General features: G+C 40.8%; 1 protein-coding gene across 6 annotated transcripts in view; it reads right to left on the bottom strand.

Moving 5' to 3' along the window:
- Positions 1–27,076, bottom strand: part of ADGRL1 (adhesion G protein-coupled receptor L1) — a 617,999-nt gene that overhangs the window by 152,250 nt on the left and 438,673 nt on the right. For 2 of the 6 annotated variants that reach the window (XM_082254818.1, XM_082254816.1), the window contains exons 4-5: positions 23,505–23,614; positions 1,636–1,650 (exon numbers count right to left, since the gene is read on the bottom strand). In XM_082254818.1, the coding sequence (XP_082110944.1) occupies positions 1,636–1,650; positions 23,505–23,614 (125 nt within the window). Of the gene's footprint in view, positions 1–1,385; positions 1,403–1,635; positions 1,651–23,504; positions 23,617–27,076 lie in introns of those variants that run through there. The other 4 variants (XM_082254819.1, XM_082254817.1, XM_082254822.1 and 1 more) reach the window with 3 other exon arrangements.

A 27,076-nucleotide genomic window follows, 5' to 3' on the forward strand; every position in this document is an offset into this window, starting at 1 on the left:
TACTATGGCCAAATATTATCTACATTTGTATCTATCATATTCCCCATATGAGATTTGTGGATATTTAATAACACGGCACTAACAGCAGCGAAAATCCTATAGCCACTACACAGAAACCAGCTTTCACCAGTCAGCTCGTTATAAACCATATGAAAGCTTGTTTCTGACTGGTTGGCTGGAGCTACAGAACGTTGCTGCTTCTTTTATGGCTTCATGTATAAACAGAATTGGGAAGCGTCCCTGTTGCCCATAGCCACCACTTGAGCTGTACATTTTATAATGCACAAATGGAAAGTTGAAATCTCATTGGTTACTATGAGAAGCACGCTTTTGTTTTATACATGAGGCAACGTGGGCTTGATTTATGAAAATGGAAGCCAAGGGAATACAAGTCTCTGTCATCTATATCAGTAAATCAGGTTCCACTTTAAATTTTGATTTCTACACTGTGAAAGTGGAGTCTGATTGGTCGCAATGAGCAAGGGCCCGACCTTAATAAATAAGCCCATTTGTGTATAAATCAACAGGCGTGCACGCAACTACACATCTGCATATTTTGCCTCCATCGTTGTGCCACTTTATCATAGAGACAGCATGTACATTTACATAAGGTGTTGCTGCTGCTGTGATACCCTTAGGCCCTTCCCTGACAGAAGCAGATGTTGTGAGGGTAAGGGAGTTCCCTTCCTTAAAAAAATAAAAAATAAAATAAAAGGGGGGGGGGGCGAGTAGGGAGAACAGATAAAAAGGACAAAATAAATAAATAAATATATATAATTAAATTAAGTAGGAGAGTGACACACGAGTGGGAAAGAGAAAGAGCGAGACTGAGCAGAGGGACGAGAGTGAGAAAGTAGGGGAAAAGCTGATGGGAATAATTGAGGTAGGCCAGGTTTCTGAGGGTTGCTATGGAAACATGACAGGATAAGAGGAGGGCAGTGAGGAATGAAGGTTGGCTGGAGGTTGCAGAGTATTGCACTTTTTATCTTATTGAATCCTGCTAACTGTAGCTGAGCTGTTTAAAATATGAAGCAGATTATCGCTTCACTGACGCTTTCTCTGCCAGATACCTAATGCCTCCTTGAGAGGGCTGACTGGTCATCTCTGACCCTATGGAAAAAAAAAATAGCTGCCCCTTTATCATTTATTTCATGAACCTACAATAATAATTACTGATAATCTCACTGATGAACTTCATTGCTGAATACAGTGGCCTAGTCTACTTGTCATTTCTAAATATACATGTAAGGGACATTCATGTATCACTTAATCTTACAGTGCTTAAAAAAAAAAAGCAATAAAATAATAGCTGATCTCCCATGATGCACCTTCTAACCTTCCTCTTAACAAAACTTTAATCCCACCATACAGGCCTAACCCTTTACATTACTAAATCCTTCCTCTTTCCATGTTGTGGAGTCTTTCAGGATTTTTTTTTGTTCACTGTTTCACATTAAACTCCAGCTCTTGTAATCCTTAAAAAGCGAAAGGGATTAGAGGGTAATAGGGTCAGCGAGGGGGAACAGAGGAGGAGGGGAGGTGGAGAGAAAAGGAAAAGTTAGGATTCTGACATTAATTATGGGCGGAATTAACGAGTCACCGTGAGGGTAACAGGAAGGGACTAATGAAAATTACCTTTTTGCTCCACTTCTATTCACGCATCAGAAAAGAAAGAGAGAGAAAAATATCAAATGAAAAAGAAGATAGGAAAAAGGAGAGAAAGATATTCATGAGTGTCATTACCAAACCTTCCCTCCCCTCCACTTTAAGGTATTACGAATTCTTCCCCTCCCTCCACCCCACATCCCCCACCACACAAGACATGCCCAATTCTATATCCCCATTGTGTGATGTAGGGGAGGGGGAGGGAATCGTAGCTTCCAGTGGAAGGTCCTGTAAAGAGAGAGAGGTGGGCACAGAGGAATGGAATTGGGTTTGGGGGAACAGGGGGGTGCAGATGGCATAAGAGAGTTTCGGCTCCGTTCACATGTAGGCGTTTTGGGGCGTTTTTCTGCTCTAGGATCAGCTCTCAAAACGCCCAACAAGACAAATCCTATTCATTTCAATGGCCCCTGTTCCCATCTGAGCGTTTTGAGGCTGTGAAAAAAACGCCCAACGCTCAAAAAAGTACATGAGCTTCTATTTGGGCAGATTACAGACGTTTTCAATTGGTCTCTATTCAATCTAAAAACGCCTGCACAAAAAACGTCTTCTAAAAACGCCTGTAAAACGCCTGCATAAATGCCCATAAATACGCCTGAAAAAAAAGCCCAAAAAAACGCCTGTAATAGCAACGCCAAGATGTGAACGTAGCCTTATGAAAGACAGAGAAGGTGATGGTGATGGTGACCAAGATGGGCAGTGTATTGTGAAGGGAGCAAGAAGGTTTACATGAGATGAAATCCATGACTGAATGTGAAGAATGGAGTTTGGATCCCATTGCAAGACCTTGCAAGGACACAATATTGAGGTGGGTATTGAGCAGCACTAGCCAATAACAAGTAAAGAATGGTAAAAGCAGTGTGGAGGTATTATTGCGGGCACAGTTGAAACAATGCAACAATTCATACTGGGCAGGGGTAAATGGGTAATCATTTAGAATCAGTGACTTTTAAAACTTTAAATGCAGGAATGTGTAATGTGAGCCCAGTATAAGCAGAGTGAAGTAAACAAATGCTAGGTATACAATGACTGTATATGACAAAATAAGAAGGTATGCAGTTATGCAAGTATCAAGTGGAAGGGAAAAGGTATGGTAGTGAATATAGAGGGCACAAAGAAAAAAGAGATGACAGGAGATGACAAAGGAGACATCAGTGAATGTAAATGGAGTGGAAGAGAAAGGAGAAAGAATGGTGGGTCACGCAAATGGGATGGAGGGGAGAGGAGAAGGGATGGTAATGAATGGAAGTAGAGTGGAAGGAAAAGGAGAATGGTGAGTGGAGAGAGGAGAGGTGGTGAGTGGAGAGAGGGAGCAAACGGGGAAAGAGAAGGGATGGTTGTAAATAGCAATGGAGTAGAAAGAAAAGCAGAAGGGATGGTGGGGAAGGGAGATTGACTGGAAGAAAAAAAGGAAGGAAGGAATGGTGGTGAATGGAGATGGAACATAGGGGATAAGAGGAAAGCAGAAAAGGAGAGGGAACGAGAAGGTGTTGCTTAGAGACAGGTTAGAAAGAAATGGCAAAGGATTTTCAGTGAAAGTAGATGGAGTAAAAGTGAAAAGAGAAGGCATGGTGGTAAATAGAGAAGAAATGAAAGATTAAAAAGTAAGATGTGCAACAGAGAGGAAGTGTACATCAAAGTAGAATGGAAGGTGGCAATTGGAGAGGAGGTAGAAGGAAAAGGATCCTTTTCAGAGATAAACAGAGTGCTAGTAGAACAGAAAGAAGAACTCATTGTGGTGAATGGAGATGGAGTGAAGGAGAAATGAGGAGGTATGGTGGTGACTGGTAAACAGAGATTGATCATAAGATAAAGAAAAAGGGATGGTGGTGAATGTATAGGAATTGGAAAGGAAAGAAGAAGAGATAGTGGTGAATGGCGACTGAGTGAAAGGATAATGTGTGGTGGTGAATTGAGAAGCAGTGAAATGAGAAGGTATCGGGGTTACTGTAGATGATATACAAAGAAAAGGGGAAGGGATGGTGGTGAATGGAGATGAAAGAGAAGGAAGAGGAGAAGGGATGGTGGTAAATGGAGATGAAAGAGAAGGAAGAGGAGAAGGGATGGTGGTAAATGGAGATCGAGAGTAGAGGGAGTGAATAGGAAAGGCTATAGGATGGTGGTAAGTTAGATGGGAAATGAGATAGTTTAGTCATGAATGAAGAAGTGGAAAGAAATGGATAAAGAATGGTGGTGAAATGAAAAAAAAAAATTAATGAAAAGAGAAGGAATGGTGGTGAATGCAAAGGGATTGGAGAGGAAAAGGGAATGTATAGTGGTGAATAGAGAGTAAGTGGAGGAAAGTTAATAAGGGATGGTGATGAATGAATAGGGAATAGAAGTAAAAGGAAATAGGATGTTGGTGAACAGAGAAGGAATGGAAAGAAATAAGGGAATGGTGATGAATTTAGATGAGGTGGAAGTGAATGAATGAGCTAGACAACAGAGGATAGAAAGTGTAAGTGAAATATGTTTATTTGGATGATAAAGGGTAAGGGATATGGAAAGGAAGGCAGATGATAAAGAAATTTAAAGTGTGAGAGTGAAAGAAAGCAAGAAAAATTTGAGCAGATGGAAAATAAAGATGCAGAAATGGTGAAGAATGGAAAGAGGGGTAAGAAATGGACAAAGTGGATAGCTGGGGGAAAGGGGATTAAAATGAAGGAAGAGGATACTTAAGAAGTGAAAGGACAGGCAGAGAAAAGGGAATAGAATGAGGATGAAAGGGCAAGGACAGAAAATGGGAATGGAAAGCAGTGGGAGGGGACAAGTGATTATCATAAGGGCTAAATGGGAAGGAATAGAGGGGTTTCTGAAATGTAAAGGCAGGAAAATCAGTCCTTAGATTCCTGGGCTCTGTAAATGAAAAAAAGGGAAGATGGAGAAGAGGACATTAGTGGTAAGGGAATGAAGAATGGGGGAAGGTGAATATGACCGTGCAAGATTTAGGGAGAGATACACTCAAGGAATCTGCAATGTAAAAGTTAATATTGATATTTATAGACAAGCAAACACAGGCAGTGAATGTCAAATAGGTAGAGATTTAGCAAAAGGTGCTAAGGTTTAGCAGTCCTTATCTCACACCCATAGAAAAAGGAATTATGGAGTGCTAAACCGTGCCACCATCTGATAACTCCAGGGCAGAGGAATATATTGAGAGATGAAGAGAGAGAGAGAAAGGCAAAGCAAAAATCTTACTTAGAAAAAAACTGACATATGTCATTCTGATTAAAAGATAAAAGTGTATAATGTATATTATAAGAGATATATAGCAAAAGATAGAGGCAACTGAAGCGACAGAAAGAGACTGCAAAGACCGAGAGACAGGTAAAGGGAGAAATAGACAGAGCACGACAGCCTTGGCAGAACATCCTGGGGATAGAAGTATTATATTAATGAGCTGAACCTGGAAGGGAAATCAGAGGGTTAAACCATTAAATTCACAAAGATCACCTGGTCTCTCCACAAGGCTCCACATAAAATGGAGAAAATAGCCCTGTGCCAAAAGGCAAGGCCTGCAGAGCACTGTGGAGACCTGTCAATCTATTAACATAATGAAACATGTTCACAGCAATATATGGGTGCAAAACAATATGATTTGTGTGTCGTATAAGTAGACCTACAGGTCATGTGTCTATAAGTGACTGAGTACCTATTAAAATGCATGTAAGTATTCATCTCATGTGTCTGCATTTGTGTGCAGTGCATTGCAATATGTTGCTTTAGCAGGGTATTCATACATCAGTGAACATGCCATGGAAACTACTCAAGAAGCCATTACAGGAAAGACTAATGCCATTGTAATTCAGGCTGAATATGGTCTTTGTAAGGGGACTTAAGTTAACTATGTACATACATTTGAGAATATACCATATATTTTGACTTATTTAATACTCTGTGAAGTCTTGAATTAGAAGAACTCACCAGACAAGAGGACCCCTGGTGTAGGTGGTGAGCTTACATAAATTACAAATAATGACCTAATGATTCTTGAGTGTTGTAGACTTTTCGGGAGTATTTTAAAGAAAATGTTTAAGATTCATACCAGCCCACCTGGTGACACTAAGCAGCTGTGCTAGAGTATCTTAACCACTTAAGCCCCGGAAGATTTTACCCCCATTCCGACCAGGGGGTATTTTGCGATTCGGCACTGCGTGACTTTAACGGACAATTGCGCGGTCGTGCAACGCTGTACCTAAACAAATTTGGCGTCCTTTTTTTCCCACAAACAGAGCTTTCTTTTGGTGGTATTTGATCACCTGTGCGATTTTTTTATCATGCGCTATAAACAGAAAAAGAGCGTCAATTTTGCAAAAATAGCAATATTTTTCACATTTTTTTATATGAAATTTCCCCCAAAAAAAATGTAAAAATCAAAATTTTTTAACATTTTCGGCCAATTTGTTTTATGCTACCTATGTTTGGTAAAAAAAATCGCAAAAAGCGTATTTTGATTGGTTTGCGCAAAAGTTATCGCGTTTACTAACAAAGGGAAAGATTTTTGTCATTTTTGTTGATTTTTTTTTTAACGCGTAATGGCGGCGATCTGCGATTTTTTTTGCGGTACTGCGACATTGGGGCGAACAGATCGGACCCTTGACTGACATTTGTGACACTTTTGGGGTTACCAGTGACATTTCTACAGTAATCAGTTCTATATATATGCACTGTTACTGTAAAAATACACTGGTAGTGAAGGGGTTAACTTTATTTGGGAGGGAGGGGCTGTGTGTATCCCTAGGGGCGTGCTTTCTACTGTGATTGGCTGTGGCTTGAGCTGTAAGGACACTGATCAACGGATCTACATAGTAGATCCGTGTGATCAGTGTCTTTACAGCGAGGAGAATGACAGGTGGCTTGTTTACACAAGCTGCCTGACATTCTCCCTCTCCCCCGCCGATCGCCGAGTGACCGGCGGACATCGGGTCCGCTGGTCACACGTGCGGGGGGGTCCATGACCACGCGGGAGCGCGCCTCCGGTGGCGCGCGCTCGCTCCCTAGACCCTCACAAGCTAGTGACATAGCCCTACGTCACTTTGCCTGTGAGGGGCTGACTGCCGACGTAGATCGGCGTTAGGCAGTCGGCAAGTGGTTAAATTCCTTGTTTGTGCATATTTAACGAGTTATGCCCTAAAAATCGTAATCAAAGTACCTTAGGCATACCCTTTATGCCCTAGTTTTTCTCTGCCGCTGAAGCTGTTATGCTGATAAAATCTGAGAGATCAATGTCAGAAGGCTGTGTATCTTGTGACTGCAGCGGCCCATGTGTAACATAATGCCAGTAAACAGTTTGCAGGTATCACTTATAAATACAGTACACTGTAACAATATTATAGTTCCAGTTGCCCCAGTGACGACGTCTCTTACAACGAAACGTACGTTGGGCGGAGGATTTAGGGGGGACGTCAGCACTCCCGCTGGTGTGCCAGACACTATGAATATTGAATGCCTTTATTTCTACTGTCCTTGTGAGTATATGTCTTTTTAGTAAACTGCTTTTATATTGGACATTGCGCAATTAGGTTTTGCCTTCCCTCACTTTGAGTGCTCCATTTACCTTTGTTAGATCAACATTGGGCCATATGATTTTTGACTGTGGAGAATAGGAGAGCGCATCCAAATGGTTGATTATTATACTGATCTGCCTGCGGAGATCCATTCTCTATGGGATTTTTATCCACTAAAGTGCTTTTAGACCTGTAATGGTCATATCCTTCTGGTAAGAAGCACATTCTCACATTTTGGAGTGGAGCATGTTTTGGTGACCAGCACTAATATCATTATGAACACATGTGTGTAACACCATCTCTCTTATCTAATTGGTTATTGGGACTAATATCATTACATTGGATTATGGCACTTTGCAGCATGGACTAAATGGTAGTTATAAATGTGTATATATATATATATATATATATATATATATATATATATATATATATATATATATATATATATATATATATATATGAACTTTTTGATTTATTTTCTGAAGCACTATTTGTACTTTATGATTATATGAATTATATATTTTTTTATGTATTTTGCAGTACACTTCATTGTGGCATGCACTTAATATTAATTTGTGTGAAGACGATGCAACACCTTTTTTCCCCTATAGTGTTCTTTTAGATATTGGTATGTGCAGTATTGTGTGTGCAGCTGTAATTTATATTGATTAACAACATTTATTATCACTATTTATTTCTTTATTTATCACTGAGCACAGAAATATTTTCCCATTAGAATATTTATAGTTACAATGTATTAACACAGTGTATTTAATGTATGGATTAAAGGGGTGTCCCTCAAAGTAACCTTACAATCTGAAATTATTTTTAGTGAAATTGTTTCCTATTAAACTCCCTTATTACCCTTAGCTAGTCCTAAACAGCTCTAATGAAATAAATTTTTTAACTATTTCTTGTTAACAATAATGTTTTTTTTTTCTTTTATTGTGTTCCTTTGTGTTAATTGTAAGCAATGTATTAAAATAATCTGCAAAAAAAATTCCTATTTGTAAATATCTGCCCTGCTTTGTAGCAGAAATTTAATTTAAATATTATAAATAGATAATGACAGAATAAAATTTGCAACTTTCATTACAGCGACAATTATTATTGTTTATACTATCACTGATCAAACTATAGAAAAGCATATTTTATTTTGCTATGTTCTTTGGCGAGTAGATTGTGTAGAAAATTAAACAAAATTTAAACTTTTTTTTTGTAAATACCTGCCCTGCTTTGTACCAGAAACTTAATTTAGGTGTGATTATAAATAGATAATGACAGAATAAAACAGTGCAATTTTTAATTACAGCAAGGTTTTTTTTTAAAAGCTGTCATTGTTCAAACTAGAAAATTAGTCATAATTTGGTTTTGTTATGTCCTTTTACCCATAGGTTATATAGAAAATTAAATAACAATTGCAAAACTATCATACCAAAAAAAAAGCATTGTTTGACCCCCACAAAATATGTAAATAAATTACAACTTATTATTATGACAAATGATTGCTGAATTAGGAGGCCCCATAGTGGAAATGTAAAAATTCCTCTGGTACATAAAGGGTATAAGGATGTGAAAGCTGAAGAGATTAAACATGTTGCTGTTAGTAAGTAAAGGTTAACTAGCTGTGGTCTCGGCAGCCCATATAAAGATTTACTTTACGCATACAAATGTGCGGTAAGCCAACCAATCAGCACTCATCTTTTACTGCTCTGATAGCTCTGTACAGAAGAACGGTGAACGCAGTTATTGGTAAATTAGGCCGGGCTAAATCAGCCCTAAGCTTTCCAATCCTGCTGCTACATTCTCTGTAATGGCAATTAAATAATTTTACAGGGTGCATGAGACCTAATGCTAACGGCTTCCTTGAAATGGTTGCAGCAGGTGAGTAGAACTTGAGAACTTCATCAGTATTCCTAAAAGATTAGGGGCCGTTTAGATCTGTCCATTCCTGTGCTTTGTGGTAATGCATTTATGTTAATTTTCACTGTGTTAAGGCAGCACTATGAAATAAATGAATGGGCTGTAAACGCACACCAGAATGGACTACAAATCGGATATGCACTGTTTTTTCTGACACAGACCACAATACACAGTAGCGCGGTAGTGCATTGTGGTGCACAGAAAAGTATGTGAGTCAGAGGTGCCATTGACAATGAATAGCATTATAAACTGCTAATGTACATTATCTGCATTGTGATGTTTGGCATGCGAGAAACAACACTTCAACTAAAGTTATAACATTTTTCCAAGCCTGAGCTACCACATTTAGCTTCAGTAGCCCTTTCTATCCAGTATATTGTGATAATCTCACCTACAGGACACAAAAACTTGACTGGGGTTCGCTACTCCATCCCAAATCATGGCTAGATCTAGGGGGTTCTGGGGGGCTTGCTCCCCTCCCCCCCATTTCAGTTGCGCCTGCAAAATGGACACTGTGCCTGGACTGCTGAGCATCTGCTCCCATACCCACACTGCATAGAGATGGGGACATGGCACGCAGGAGAGTTTCTCATTCCCACACAGCACACAGTTGAGCTGGCTGCTATGTTGCAGTTCTGATCTGTGAATTTCCAAGGTCGGAATGGAAGTGCAGATACCAACTACATGCTTTGCAGATTGAAGCTGTGTCTGTAAGAGAATCCAATCTCAGCTGTGTGTTGTGTGGGGTGTAGAAGATCTGCTGCATGCCCTGCCAGCAGAGACCCTTGTCCTCTTCCCTGCTAGCAGTGACCCCCTGTTATTTGCCCTGCCAGCAGTGACCTCTGTCCTCTGCCCTACCAGCAGTGACCTCTGTCCTCTGCCCTGCCAGCAGTGACCTCTGTCTTCTGCCCTACCAGCAGTGATCTCTGTTCTCTGCCATGCCAGCAGTGGCCTCTGTCCTCTGCTATGCCAGCAGTGACCTCTGTCCTCTGCTATGCCAGCATTGGCCTCTGTCCTCTGCTATGCCAGCAGTGGCCTCTGTCCTCTGCTATGCCAGCAGTGACCTCTGTCCTCTGCCCTGCCAGCAGTGACCTCTGTCCTCTGCCCTACCAGCAGTGACCTCTGTCCTCTGCCATGCCAGCAGTGGCCTCTGTCCTCTGCCATGCCAGCAGTGACCTCTGTCCTCTGCTATGCCAGCAGTGGCCTCTGTCCTCTGCTATGCCAGCAGTGGCCTCTGTCCTCTGCTATGCCAGCAGTGACCTCTGTCCTCTGCCCTGCCAGCAGTGACCTCTGTCCTCTGCCCTACCAGCAGTGATCTCTGTTCTCTGCCATGCCAGCAGTGGCCTCTGTCCTCTGCTATGCCAGCAGTGACCTCTCTCCTCTGCCCTGCCAGCAGTGACTTCTGTCCTCTGCCATGCCAACAGTGACCTCTGTCCTCTGCCCTGCCAGCAGTGATGTCTGTCCTCTGTCCTGCCAGCAGTGATGTCTGTCCCCTGCCCTGCCAGCAGTGATATCTGTCCTCTGCCCTGCTGACCCCTGTTCTTCACCCTGTTGATCCCTGTCCTTTGTTCTGCTGGCCCCTGTCCTCTGCTCTACTGACCCCCTGTACACTGCCCATTTGACTCCTGTACACTACCTTGCAGACCTCCTAATCTCTGCCATGTTAACCCCCTGTACACTGCCCTGCTGAACCACTATACAATGCTGTTCTTTCCCATGTCCTTTGCCCTGCTGACCCCTGTACATTGCCCTACAAACTAATCGCTCCTGTACACTGCCCTACAAATTGCTGACTTTATTCCCTGCTGACCTCCTGTATACTACCCTACTGACTTCCCATCCTCTGCCCCACTGACATTTGTTACTTCATCCCCACATCAGAAAGGCAAGATCCATCTCCATTCCAAGTGAAAACAAGAAGGATTATGCCTTTAGATATAGTTTAAGGACAAATACCTTCCTTCCTTAAAGCCTAGTCACTCTATCAGACCCCCCCCCCCCATATTAGCTCCGATCATCTGGCTCCTGTTGGCAATAGTTCTTGCTTTTTGTGTTTTTATATTCACAATTTGCAAAGTATTCAGTTCATGCACATGATGCCCTTTTCCACTTTAACCCTTCTCTGAGCTGATGATCCTTAGTGATGACACTAGTGCCACCAGTACTATATGAATCATAGTCCCGTGGCGATGTACCTGGAGAGAGCTGGGCCATAATGCCCTGTATTCACTCTATATGCTCAGTCTTCTGGGTTAAATGCCACTGGTTGCCATTTAACATGGAGAATGAGGATATGTGAAGGATAGGTAATAAGAGTGACAGCTCTGGATTAAAGAAGAACCCAGCTACTTTTTTTTTTACCACTTTCTGGAGGATATTTTTTTAGAAAATAGTAATTTAGTTGGCTTTAAGTATCAGTGTCTTGGAACTGAAGTCTACTTGGCAACTGAGTGAAAGATATGAGCACATAGCAATTGTCTGTACTACATACAGGTTGATTATATGTGCCATTTTGAACCGAAATGGTTACCTAAAAAATGTATATAATTTATAGATGGGGGGGAGCACTTAACACATATAATGCATTATACCCCATGCTGTCCAAGCATATTTATAGCTGCCTTTCCCTAGGTTAGAGGTCATTTATCAAAACAGATAAGATTTTTACGGTTTGTTTTCCCTGGTGTGTACTTTACTCATCCAGTAATGATTGAAAGGGTGATGAGAAGTGGTGTGCAGACGATGACTCAAGTAATGAATACGGACTAGTCAGGCATCAGACTTTTTAAGTTGGGATGAGATGGTATTGTTTTGTGGCAGGCAAAACCAAATTGCCACATTCATTTGACCCCAAAGAAGACATTTAATAGGATTATGACCCAAACCATTTTGAAGTTTTTAAACCTTCTTAGGACCCATGTTGGCAGGCTTTTTCGGTGTCTGAACTGCTTCTCCACCCATACAAGTCAATGGGAAAGCTAAAGCAGCTTGAAGCAGGTTGATGCAGCTCACACAGAAGTGAAATGCTGTCAGAAGGAAGTCCAATGTACCTATCAATGAACAAGTGCATCTCAGAGGCATCCCAAATGCAAGCTATATTCTCTTAATGATACCATTGCTTGCTCTGTTTTGCTATTAAGAAGTTTGGAAAATGTTTTGTTAAATCTTTTATCGGCTTTTCATTATGTTACTTGAGATAATCAAACATTTCAGATAAAAAAAGTTGACGTTATGTTTATAAATATTTAAAAAATAGTTATAAACTATATCTGAAGCACCAAGCTGCTGTAATATTTTTTCCAATTAAAGCTGAACTTCAGGCAGAAAAAAAAGCAATTAATGAAGTTACGTATTCATTAAAAATTCTTAAGTGTGTTTTTGAATGCAGCTAGTTTAATTCTCGGAATCTTTCTCATCATCCTTCCTTTCACACTTGAGCATAGCATAAGTAGGCAATTTTGAAACTTTTTTATGTGTATTTTTGCACATTTGGCATGTGAAGTGCCATACAGGAGCTTATTTGGGGGAGGATTGCACGTTTTGGCTTATAGACTATTACTATGGCAGCGACTAAAAAAACATGCATAATATGCATTTTAGCACATTTATATCCTGGCCCTCTCATTAAAGTCAATAAGCCAAAAAACTACTCATAAACCATTTCAAGCTTCAGGCATTGAGCTCCAGGCACCTAAAGACTCAAATGTAAGAAGGGAAAACTGAAAAAGGGCTTGGCTTGTTGAGCATTTTGGAGCTTGCTCAGGTGTCAATGGGGGCTTATTCCCCTGCGCAGGGCCCAGAATGTAAATGTAAGTGTCACTATGAGAAAAATGGGCTTGGTTGTGTGAACTTATGCTGTTGGTAAAGATATACTGGCAGGATGAGAAAGCAAAGTGATGGCCTTATAAGTGTGCTACTGATACTTCAGTGACCAGCAGCAAGCTGGGTGTGGGTGTTCTGCAACAGAGTTCTTGACCAAGCTGGGCTTCTTCTACTTTAGAGATTGAGTCTCTGGCAGTATTGTTTAGCAGTATGCTTTAATCGCAAGAGTAGCTGCACAGAATTAAAACCCTTTGGCACATAAAACATGTTTAGTAGCTGTCTTTAAAACTGCTTACCCAGGTCTCTGCTTTTGGTATCTGCATCCCTCAACAAAACTATCAAAGCCACATATGAATTCATCTTCTTCTATATGGCACTGTTCCAAATGAGCTTGAGCAGGATTCTTGTGTAACATCCCTGACCTTTACACTGCTTCATAATACAAAGTCCTTTGCTACACTAATTTGTCAATGACCGAGAGGCTGACTAAAAGCAATGACAAGAGGGTGGTGACTGGGATCAGGATACAAATGGGAGAGATCAGCACATCGTTCTTTTCTAATGTCTTCAATTTCATCTCATTTTTTTACTGTGTACATAGACTATGTACTACATTTCTCTGGCAGTGAATGAAAGGTTGGTAAAAAGCAATGAGAATAGGGTGGCTACTGGAATTAAAAAACAAATGGGGCAGATAAAAATTTAGAAAGTGTTACATATGAGTAAGGTCCCGGTTTTATCTCCTTCTTAAAACATATCTGAATTGTGTACTATAGTGTTGCACCAATGATCCATGCATTGGGAAGAATCTGGAGAAAGAAAATGGTAACTGTTATAGCAAATCAAAGTTTTAGGAGAAAATGGTAATAGGTAGGTCACATCAAACTTTGGGGAAGAAATGGTATTTGGTAGGGCAGATCAAACTTTGGGGAGAAAATGGTAATTGGTAGGGCAGGTCAAACTTTGAGAAGAGAATGATAATTGGTAGATGTCAGGAAAATGACCGTGGATGAACTGGCAATATTTTCAGTACTAGAAATGGGTGCCTCTCGCGCACTCGCAAGCACATTAGCAGAAGAATGGCGAATCGGCACATGCAGAAGCGCAATTTCGCAAATCAAGAAACATGCGTGCACAATGGCGCACGCATAACGTAACAGATGTGGTCACTTGCAGGCCTATATAAGACTGCTGCTGATTCCACCAAATTGCTGGATTGTCATCAGCCTTCCTGTGTTCCTGAGCCTGTTGTGACTTGGCTTGTTCCAGACCTGTCTCATCTCTTACACTGGCATTGACCCCCTGGCTTGCTCTACCAACCTTGCTACCTGCCCTTTGCCTCCTGATTGATCATCTGTGTTTGACCCTCAGCCTGGCTTCTACTCCTGTTTCCTGTGTGCATTGTTTGCCAAGTACATCTGGAGTTCCCCGGGAGACATCTATCTTACTGTGTATCCTGCCATCTCCAGCATTCACCAGGTGATCACCAACCCAGCTCTTCAGTACCCTGTTGGCAACTTGTACTTCTTTGAGCGCTACACCTCCTGTACCACCTTGAGGGGTGTACTGCACTCAGCCACAAGGGGTGCCCTCTCAGCACCTTGGCCTCAGATCAGGTATGTGACAGTAGGGCAGGACCAAATTCTGGGAGAAAATGGTAATTGGTAAGGCAGATCAAACTTTGGGGGAAAATGGTAGTTGGTAGGGCAGATCAAACTTTGAGGAGAGAATGGTAATTGGTGTGGCAGGACAAACTTTGGGGAGAAAATGCTAATTGGTAATGCAGATCAAACTTTGGAGAGAAAATGGTAATTGGTAGGGAAGAGCAAACTTTGGGGGGGAAAATGGTAATTGGTAGGGCAGAACAAACTTTGAAAAGAAGATGGTAATTGGTAGGGCTCATCAAACTTTGGGGGTAAAATGGTAATTGGTAGGGCAGATCGAGCTTTGGGGGGAAAATTGTAATTGGTAGGGCTGATCAAACTTTGGGGGGAAAAAGGTAATTGGTAGGGCAGATCAAACTTTGTTGACCAATAAAGGCGTGTAGCAGCCCCCAGTCCACCTCTCCAGATATGTGAGCTGGATATGTGTTACAATGCTCCAGCCCTGAGAAGGAGGTTCTCAGGTTAAACAGACAAATCCGTAGGTAGGCGTAAGTGAAACTGAGAGGTTTTCATTTTCCCAAAAATCAAAAGATTTCAGCAAAATGTTTCTATTTCAGCAAAATACATTGGGGTCACATTAAACCCTAAGTGCAGCCAAAATCAAAAACAGAAAAATCTGCAAAAAGGGACATTACTTACAGGCAATAGGTTGTACGTTGGTTGCTACTGTATAGGAGGTTGGGGATGCAATTTGTAACAAATGGCACTGCAACGCACTATATTAGTGATATGCACTGACGTGTTGCAGTTACAGCCATGCAATAGTCTGCATGGGGCTTTAGTAATCTGTAAGACATTGACCTCTAGACATGTTCAATATGCACTGTGTACACTGCTTCTGTTCTTTTTCAAATTATGTAGGATCGCTTCATGCTCGTGTGTGATTTATAATCCTATAAACAGCCACTGTACGTTTTAAAATTCTGGTACACATGAAAAAGCTACCCAAGGAACCCATAGCTTTAGCTTAAGGTCCCGAAGTGCAGATTATTTAACTTAGGTGTGCATAACTTACAATACCCACCGAGTGTATTCTGACAGTTATGCACATTCATTTGTAAAATGTCCATATTTTACAAGGAATATATTTTCTTCAGCTTTCGGTAAATCGCTCCCAATTTCTTTCACGTTTTTTTTTTTTTTGTCGGAAAGGTATTTTTGTTATACATATTATATCCATAACCTTGTCCCCTGTGTTAGGATTTCAGAAGAGTTGCAACTTGCAACTGTAGAGAAATAAAAAGTGTAAAAAATGTACAATTTTTTTTTCAGCCTTTCAAAAAGAAATTTGACTGCTTGCTGTCAAAAATTTGAAGATTTCTGCATGTGATCCCAAAACCCTTGTTACTGATCATGCTTCTGCAATAAAAAAAACCTGAGAAGCACAAGTGATGCTTCAATCTTTATAGTATCAGGTAAAAAAATTGGACTTCTCAGAAAGCGTAGGATGAAAAATTTGCCTTTGTAAACAGTGGTGGACTAGAATAATGGCATATATGAATGGTGAATGACTGAACATAGTAATGTTATCACAGCATAAAAATATTCTACTACACCAAGACACCAAGGACAGTGACTAATAAAGCAGTGGCAGATACATTCAATATGAACACATTGAGCGAAAATGGTATAAAAAAGAAAACTGATTTGGAAAAATGGATAAATAAAACGAATTTCTGGGGCTCATTGAAAGTTGTGACAAAGAGATTGCACAGCTGTCAATGCTGTAATGTTACCAAAATGGCTCAGTACTAAAACACAGGCACACCTATACCTTATAAAAATCTTTGCAAACACCATGAATGCCCTGGATCCTGAGATGCTCTACAATACAAATTTCTATATTTCCTAACACTATTTTGTTCTGGCCACAACTACTCAGCAAATGCAACTCCTATTGGCTGATAAGACCATCCAGTACTGGATTACCAAACAGGCAGAATAGACACTGGCCTATGGGTGGCACTTTGTTAAAGGGACCTGTGACAATGGATCAAATTATTATTGAGTTGATCTTGAAAAAAAAATTACAATGAAGCTTTGTTAAATTGTTTACAAAGGATAGAACAAATGAACCAATTTAAAAAATGAAAAACTTTACATGAAAGACCCTAGAGAAAATGCTGTAATAACGTAATGTACCTAATATCAACTTGAAGTACATAAATCAGAGACAACAGGGTAACATTGCAGTCTGTCTCCTAAAAGCCCATATTCTTTCAGCTGTCATTTTGCAAAACAATTTGGGTGCAACCTACCTTCGTATAATGTACAGCAGGGATGGTCATCTCCATCACTACTGTGCTTAGTTCAATGTTATCTCACTAAAGCACGCACACGAGAAACCTCCAGAAACCTGCGAAAGGGGGAGAGGGCAAGGTTTTGACTGCCTAGCAGTGATGGCGAACCTTGGCACCCCAGATGTTTTGGAACTATGTTTCCCATGATGCTCATCTTCACTGCACAGTCCATGAGCATCATGGGAGATGTATTTCCAAAACATCTGGGGTGTCAAGATTTGCCATCACTGGCCTAGGGCCTTCCACAGAATTTAATCTGGCATAACGACCTGCCAAAAAAGGCCCACCAACGCTCCAGGTAGAGCGTTGGTAGGCCTTTTTAAGCAGGCCGTTATGGACCGTATATTTTACGTTTATATTTATATTTTATCTTTGTATTTATATTTTATCCTATGTGCGGTCCATTTTCTGTTTGCATTGCAGCTTGGAGCGCGGAAGCTCGGCCTATGACGCGCCGGTGGCGTGATGACGCAGGACATCGCTCTGCCCCCCTGGGGCAAGCCTGCGCTATGTGCCACCTCACGAGGGACCCTTGGTGGATGCGGCTAGTTGCCAGGAAAACAGGCACCTCCACCAGCGGCCAGCTGTGCTGCAATACTGATTTGCTCAGGTAATGCCTATCTCCTGTAGGTAAGGTATATAATCCCCACTCCTCAGGGTCAGCCCATACTGCATGGAGGTTGTTTGAACATACATTGATACTATATAACAAACAGGTATGATCCTATTATGCTAATACTCACTTCCTCCCTTGGTTCTTTAATACAATGTTTGTGGAACCTGGTTATAGGGAGAATTTATTTATATATATATTTATATATATATATATATATATTTTTTTTTTTCTGTCAATTTTCATTCTGCACTCTGTAAATTTGATCTTTTGGGGCAACAGAATGCAATACATATATTTACCATTACGATGTGTTTAGTTGATGATTTTGCTGACCTTTTTTCTTCTCATGAACCCATATATTATCTATTTTTTCATAGACGATATACCTGCCTGTTAGTCATAGGGGTGGTTTATCTGCTGTTGGGTCCTTGTGATCGTAGCCCTGGAACTTGCCGGCTCAAGCCTACATTGGGTCCCCGACCATGTAAGAAAAGAAACGGCCGCACATCCAGGAATTCCAGTTGCCTTTATTGTTCAAAGTGATGACACCAAAAACACCAACACGAGGTCACGTAGACGCGTTTCACACATACATCTTGTGCTTAATGATCAAGATGTATGTGTGAAACGCGTCTATGTGACCTCATGTTGGTGTCTTTGGTATCATCACTTTGAACAATAAAGGCAATTGGAATTCCTGGATGTGCGGCCGTTTCTTTTCTTACAAGTTTTTCACGGAGGCGGCCCGGGGCTGGCACTCTATGAGACATTCCACCCTAGGTTATCATCATACACCTGGAGCAGCGGTTCTTTTTCTTTGTATATTGGGTCCCCGACCATGCATGTCCATTCGGCAGTATCTATCTTGTATCCAGCTCTGATGTACAATGTAGTTGTTGAGTATCGTAAGTACAATACAGCCCGTGTAATGATTCGTACTAATGTGATATTTTTACATCTCTATGACATATCTACTGTATAACAGAATGGAGTTATCATTACTTTGTTACTAACAACACATATTTGTGTTTTAGAGAATACCAGTACCCACTGTTGCACCTCTGAAGAAGTGCTCCACAGTAATAGTCCGAAACATGTTAGGTAAGGTGTTTATACATAATGTATGGTGGCCAGCCCGGTAACTATAATAGGCGGCCGCACAGCTTCCATGCCTCTCTATTATGTAATGGGTACTGGTTCATATTTTTTATATGTATCTACTATCTAAATGGATGCAATGTTTATCTACTTTTCTATTTTTATAATAAAAATACTTTTTTACTATATTGGTCTGTCTTTTAAGTCCATGAGGGGTGTTGATGCAGTTTTCAGCTCACAATTGTGTTCTCTAATTATTTTGTACAAGACAGACCTCTCTTCCTCACACACACCAAGACCTCATGTATAATAGTCCTTATAAAATAAGAATAACATCAAAAAGTTAATTTATTTTAGTAATTCAATTCAATAAGTGAAACTCGTATATTTTATATAGATGCGTTACACACAGAGTGATATATTTAAAGCATTTCTTTATTTTAATTTTGATGATTATGACTTATAGCTAGTGAAAACCCAAAATTCAGTATCTCAGAAAATTTGAATATTACACGAGACCAATAAAAAAAGGATATTAAATACAGAAATGTTGGCTTACTGAAAAGTATGTCCATGTGCAGTATAGTATGCACTATGTTGGGGCTCCTTTTGCATTATTTATTGCATCAATGCGCCGTGGCATATGATAGAAACTTTTAAATACATAAAGGGAATCAACTCGGTAAAGGAGGAGAGCATATTTAAAAGAAGAAAAACTACCACAAGAGGACACAGTTTTAAATTAGAGGGGCAAAGGTTTAAAAGTAATATGAGGAAGTATTACTTTACTGAGAGAGTAGTGGATGCATGGAATAACCTTCCTGCAGAAGTGATAGCTGCAAACACAGTGAAGGAGTTTAAGCATGCATGGGATAGGCATAAGGCTATCCTTCATATAAGATAGGGCCAGAGACTATTCATAGGATTCAGATATATTGGGCAGACTAGATGGGCCAAATGGTTCTTATATGCCGACACATTCTATGTTTCTATGTGGCATGAAGGCGATCAGCCTGTGGCACTGCTGAGGTGTTATGGAAGCCCAGGTTGCTTTGATAGCAGTCTTTAGCTCATCTGCATTTTTGGGTCTGGCATCTCTCATCTTTCTCTTGACAATACCCCACAGATTCTCTATAAGGTTTACGTCAGGCAAGTTTGCTGGCCAATCAAGCACAGAGATACCATGATCATTAAACCAGGTATTGGTACTTTTGGCCATGTGGGCAGGTGCCAAGTCCTGCTGGAAAATGAAATCAGCATCTCCATAAAGCTGGTCAGCAGAGGGAAGCATGAAGTGCTCTAGAATTTCATGGTAGAGGGCTGCGCTGACTTTGAACTTGATAAAACACAGCGGACCAACACCAGCAATGTCATCACTGATTGTGGAAACTTCACGCTTGACCTCATGCAACTTGGATTCTGAGCCTCTCCACTTTTCCTCCAGACTCTGGGACCTTGATATCCAAATGAAATGCAAAATTTTCCACAGTCTGTGATGATCTGTATTAAAAATGTTGTTTTGTTGGTCTTGTGTAATATTCTAATTTTCTGAGATACTGAATTTTGGGTTTTCACTAGCTGTAAGCCATGATTTTAAAAATTAAATGAAAGAAATGCTGGAAATATATCAATCTGTGTGTAACGCTTCAATATAAAATATATGAGTTTCACTTTTTGAATTGAATTACTGAAATAAATTCACTTTTTGACGATATTCTAATTTTATGAGATGCACCTGTATGTACCTAGGCCTAGACCTTTAGCAACCATCTTTATTAGCCTGAAAACTAGCTTTAATCTGCTGAGAACTGGGATCCGCTTTTTAAAGGTGTTACCTTATATCAACCTATTAGCTTAATAACTGAATACCACATCACATTTACATCTTTAATTTACTGAGGATCACTCTATGTAAACATGAGTCAATGTCTATCACTATGCAAGATGTTCAGTCTGGTGAAATCCCATGCAGTCTGTCACACTGTATAATGCCATTATTCTTTATTGTTAGTTTAAAGAGAACATGTCATTTACAGAAACCAATATGCTCTAAAGTAGAAAGGTAAGGAAGATGAAATGCCTCTTAACTTATTCAGTTATGAAGGATTTAATGTATTTTGGACTATTTTTGGATAACAGTAGCTTGGCCTTCCCATTATGCATAAGAGGTTATGTAGCCTGCCATTGCTGAACTTTCTGCTTGGGAATGCTGGCTCCCTGGCTGTCATAATGCTTCTACCACTCCAAAGCTCAGGTGGCTTGTAGGGAGGTGCAGTCTGTACTTCCCACTCCAGGTGGCACTCGACCAAAGCGGCAATGCAGGAGGGGAAGGAAGTTGTAAGTAACTTGGTTCCTCTATGACTTTTTGTGGTCACAAGAAGGCATCTGTTTGATTGGAAGCTGGCACCCCATGTGACTTCAGCAGCCATCTTGGGTTAGGCAGAGTGTATTTAAGACTGTGGCTCTTGCGATTAGAGTGCTTTATGCGAGTGGTTATCATAGGTACAGGATCCTCATCTGGCAAGGATAGTGCTTACAGGTGTAGAAAGGTTCCAGAGAAGTAGAGACTGTGCAAGGACTATGTCTACCTCTCTTCAGGAAACCTACCGGCCAGGCCACATTCTGCTTCTTGTTGTATAGACTGTCGGCATTCTCAAGTGTTCACACTGCTATCACAGTTTGTAAATGGCTCTGGACGGGTGTGCCTACACGCCAGACCAGAATAAGTTGTGTTGAACCTGTCTACAATATAACTTTATTGCTTAATTGAGCCTTTGTGTGTTCACTACCCACTACACCACGCTGCATCTTGCTAACAAGCTGTGAATATTTTAAATGCATTCATTAAAAATGTATTAAAATGTTTTTTCTGACTTGGTATCAGCCTCTTGTAATCTCCTATACTACAGCATTTAGACTGGGAGAGGAAAAGGCAGGACTGGGAACAAATCGGGAGTTCTGATTATGCTGAAAATGCTGGCAAAGAACATGATTATAGGAGCAGAGTGAGCAGAGAGATTACTTCATTTGTATGCTGCTGCTCCTTCACTCTCCAGTCAGCAGGCTGAGGATGGACACAGAACACCACTGTATTCCTTAGCTACAAGTGGAGTCATTCACCTGACTGCTGTGTGAGGGGGCTGTATAAATATTAGGATGGAATGGAGAGAAAATAATTTAGCAGGTCAAACAGCTACCTTATGTATATTTCCTCTGCGTATTTACATGTTTATTTAAGGTGGTTGCAGCCATATTTGTGCACAAGGATTGTAAATATGGTCAGTACTCATTTGTACTGTATAGCAGTGGTCCTCAACTCCGGTCCTCAGGGCCCACTAACAGGCCAGATTTTAAGTATTACCTTGGGGAGATGCAGACTAGAGTACTGCAACCACTGAGCAGCAAATGATATCACCTGGGATGTATTTCAGTTATCTTGCAAATCTGGCCTGTTAGTGGGCCCTGTAGGCCAGGGTTGAGGACCACTGCTGTATAGTATGGAAGAAAACTGTTCCATATGTTTATGTATGTATGCATATGTATAATTGTTCTAAGTCAGTGACTTCAAGCATTAAAGCCCTTTATTCTGTCCAGGTGCACTGGTCAGGCTCTTATGGGATGATCCCTCTGGCATTCATACTGCAAAACCTTAATAGCTGAAAATGTGATCCAGCACGTAGGAGAATATCAGGCACTTGTCTATTGTCATTGCAAATGATATGCGGAAAGCTGGGTTCAAACAGGTTAATATCATTGTTCCAATGGGCACTGTGTTGGTCTTTCCTGTAATGGGGTATAGAAAGCACACTAATCAATGTGGTGCAATTTTTATACCTGATCAGGTAACTGCCTCCAAATTTATCAGCCTTGTGGAGCATTTGTTTCCCAATGGCAATGTTCTTCATGATGTACTTGTCTTTAAGACTGACATACAAAGTGTATAACACATAACATTGACTGCAGAAATGTAATATTTGGCTAAAGGTGTACAAAAAAAAGCAGAAGACTAATAATTGGCTCAGAAATTATGTGTAGCGTCCTTTTAAAAGCCAAAGGTAAGGGAGTTTATTCAGAGATTATATATGCTACCATCAGCCAGATGCCTGCTCCAGTTTGGCAAAATTAGCCAAACTGGAACAGACTTTTTGCTTAACCACAGAACATTACTCTTAAAAAACTCACTCAAGTATTCCCATTTCTGTCCCTCTAGATATCCCCATTTTAAGTGTTGCTTAAGCCCTAATCAAAGAGGTTTTGAAAACCCCAAAACGCATTGGATTTTTATTTGATGCTACAAACAAACAGCTTTTGACCAATTATTAGTCCCATGCTCCTCTTTTTACACTGTTGGATATGTTACTCATTGAAGACAAACTGTGGCCTGTGCACACAAGAAAGCAGCCTAATGATTAAGTTCTATATTCGTCCATTTACTCCTCTGATTGACACCCCTAATTATTATTTGCCAGATTAAAATCAGAGAAAAGTCATGCCAGATCCATGATATGACTAATCTCTGACTATTTCTGCCAAGAGCCAGCAAATTTGTAAAGGAAGTTTTACCGTCTTGGCCTTTGGTATATTTGGTAGTTGTTGGTGTATAAAAACAGAGGAAGTTAATGAACATTACAAAAGGGGGAAAGGTTTCCCTGGAATTTGTTTGTCTCCTGAATTGTCATTTTAGTGATGTTTTTATATATTTATATATTGAACTTTATATTCTCATTGTGCTTTTGACGTCATTGTCTCTTATTGTCTTTAACTTTGCATTATTTTGAGTATTTGTTATATATGGAGCTGTATGTTTCTTTCAGTGTGCTTGCTGCTATTTTCTTTTACTTTGTACCTGTGGATGGTGTTCATATACTTAATATACATACATGTCATGCATGTTATTGTGTATACTCACTGTAAGGTACGCAGTCATACTGAACTTCCAGGTATTTGTAGGTCCCCGGACAGGGGTCTGGGAAAGCTTCCGAATCAGCAATAACAACACATTGTGTCCGATTGTTACACCTAAAGAGAAAATAAAAAATGTTAAAAGGGAATAGTAAGGAGTTTTATAGTGATTCACATAACTTTCATCTTAAAGCCTTTTTAACACAGTTCTCATCTTGCTGTATCAAAGTTGTCATGACTTAAAGTTATAATAAAGCTTTGTTTAAAAAAAAAAACAAATATGTTATACTTACCTGCTCTGTGCAGTGGTTTTGCACAGAGCAGCCCTGATTCTCTTCTTTTTGGGTCCCATGCCGGTGCTCCTCCCCCTCAAACAGTGCCCCCAGAGAAAGCCACTTGCCCTGGGGGCACCGCTGTATGCCTGCTCCCGAGCCACCAATGTAAGGGCATTTTCCCCATTGACCCTCAATGAGTTTTTTTTTGTAGTAAGGGTTCCCAAGGACCTGAAGATTATTTTATGGGTTCCTCTAGGATAAAAAGGTTCAGAAAGACTGGTATATACAGTTGTTCTTAGCAAATAGTTATTTTGTGAATCTGTTGCAAAGTTTCATACAAGGATGGCCTGCCAATAACAATATTTTGCAACAGCATTGTCAACCTGCTACATTATGTGTTGCTCATTTGGCTGTAAGGCTCTCTATCAAGTCTTTCAGATAGGCAGGCCAACAGCTAAATGAAGAAGCTTGCATGGCAGGCTGAAAACATTTCTGCCATCTAGAAGGCACTGTCTTAGCATTGAGAGCATGTAGTGTCCCTAACAGCTGTTCATAGGCCCGTTCCTACGGCAAGGGGGCCTGAGGGGTTGGGTTACTTCCTTGTAGCTGGGGGACTCATCTGGATATTGCAACCTACAGAGCCTTCCATATTGTGAAAGGCCATGACCCACAATAGCAACAACCTCATAGTCCATGGGTGGCTTACCTAGTTCACCTGGATGTATACCAAGACTTAGTGTGCACACGTTTCCACAGAACAGTCTTTCTTTCTCTCAAACTCTAGGGCAGCAGCAGAATTCTCAACACTCTGCCTAACTTCCTTAAGGCTGCAGGAAGAACAGCTTCCATTGCTACTCTTCATACACTGGATCCTACTCATTCCAGCTCACCCATTAATATATGGTCCAGTCATTAAATTTGCTTTTCTACTTTCTTTACTAAAAAGTAAAGCATCATACCAGGGTCAAATAATGCTAAAACATCCAAGCATTGACAGCCCTTTCACAGAGACAGATTATTCTGCGATAAGGTACATGGCCACCAGTCACCACTACAGCCACAAGCTGCACTCACAGAATTAAGTTGTCCAAAACTAGTAGATTTTCAAATGAAAGGTTGTCTGAAAGTTCTTAGTAGATTTGATGACTTGACAAAAGTCAATCAAAAGTAATTTCCTTTGCTTTTAACTATTGATCGACCGATATTGTTCTTTTTTTCCGCCGATAGCGATATTTTGTTCATCGGATATTGGTATCGGCCGATATTGCCCGATTTTTTCTGACATTAAAATTTTTTTTTTTTTTTAATGTCTACAGGTACTGTGGTGGAGGGATCTAGGGGTCCCCTCCTCTGCACTTAAAAGCATTTAAAAATCCAAGTTTGCCTGTTTTGAATGCTGTAAGTTTTTTTTAATTCAGCGCCGCCAGTACCCGGAAGTGATGTCATGTCATGACATCACTTCCGGGTACTCGGCAGCGCCGAATTCAAAGAAAAGGAGACCCAGTCAGATGGCGGCGGTGCAGATGGAGACCCGGTCAGACGGCGGCGGTGAATGTAGGATGCAGAGTCCCCCGGGGGGGACAGGAGACCCGGGTGAGCCATGGAAGGCGGCGGGAGGGGGGGACATCCCCTCCCGCTCCTTGGAATGACAGTCATTACAAGACAACTGACCGTCGGCTATGGACACCGGTACCGGGGTGATGCGTCTAGCTGCAGGCATCACCCTGGTACAAGCACTTTCCAGAAATATTGGCAATATCGGTAAATCAAAAGGCCGATTCCGATATATCGGGCAAAGTGCATTTCGGCCCTCGATATATCGCCTTTGCCGATAATCGGTCGATCACTACTTTTAACGTTTGATTTAAAAGTGAATGGACTTTCCCACATGAACACCACATCCACCATTAGAAACCCATTAATTTGAGAAAAAAAATTCCATCCTGCTCCTTTGAACACCTATTGGATCCCACTAAGAAAAACTAAACAACTGTTTTTAAAATGAAGAATTGCAAACAAATTCTACTAGCCTTTGACCAGGTTTCTCCTACCAAATAACTGAACTAGGGCCCTCGTATATATACCCCATAGGGGAAAAGGGGGTCAGCCCAAATTTTGTAGAGACAAGGTAGAGCATCACCCTAAATGAGGTACTAACCTCCTCTTACAAGACTGTCACAGGAAGAACTGTTACTGGCAGGATCTCCCGGTAAGAAACTTTGCAACCGAGTCACAAAACATTTTTTGCTTAAATCGATAGTAAAGTCAATGTAACAAAGAAAAGAAATGGGTCCCCCAGAAGGTTTAAGTCATAATGTACTAGCATGACAGACTTACCTACACAGGCAGCCCTCAAGCACTGCGCTGTCACAGATCTCCCTGGTGACTTCCATCTTCACCCGGTCTTCCTTCCAGGTTTCCTATCTGCAGCAGCTTAAACGGCTAGGCCGAGGTGACCTATGAGAGTCACATCACCGTGGCATACAGAACGGGCCATAAATGTGGTCTGAGCTGCGCATGTGCAGCTCAGATCACATTAGCCGCTGACAAGCAGGGGGGTCATTAAATGACATAAGAGACCTCTAGGGTCTCTTACGTCATAGAAACCCTGTCTGTCAGTGAATTTATGATTTTTCACTTTACTACCACTTTAACTAAACAGTGAAGCATGATGCCAAACATGTGGAAAGACAGACAGAGGATTTACATACACTTTAATAAGCAGAATATTTGCTACAAAAATAAGTCCCACCAATTGCTATGTCAGATAGTTTAAAAGAAAGCTACAAACACATCACATTCAGGACAAAAAACCTTTAGACCATCCTCATAAACTGACTCTGACAGCCTAAGCATGGACGGGGGCTGACACACGCGGTGTCCTCCAGAAATCTCAGGTCATTACAGAGATGAACCGAGGTGCCCAGATAGTCGGTGACAGCTGTCAGGGTTGGCACACGACAACAGATGTGAACACTGCAGCTTTTGAACCAGTCTTAGAGTGCGTCGTTTCATAACGGCACGTAACTCAAAGCATACTGTACTTTAGTAAACGGCTGTAAAGAAGAAAGCAAAATCGATTCTGTACAATGGTCTTCCAATGACGAAGGACTAAGGCTAACCTCCAGGCAAACAATTATATAAACAGTTCAAATAAATATATTTTGTTCAACCACCTGTGCTCAGCGTCAGAAAACTAAAATATCTAAGACTGCAGCAATCCTATATCTGAATACAAGATATATATACAATAGACATTATTAATAAAAATGAATGTGCTCTCTCTTTAACCACTTTACCACCG

Source organism: Pelophylax lessonae (genome assembly GCF_965119305.1).
Source record: "Pelophylax lessonae genome assembly, chromosome: 4".
In the NCBI taxonomy this organism is placed as follows: domain Eukaryota; kingdom Metazoa; phylum Chordata; class Amphibia; order Anura; family Ranidae; genus Pelophylax; species Pelophylax lessonae.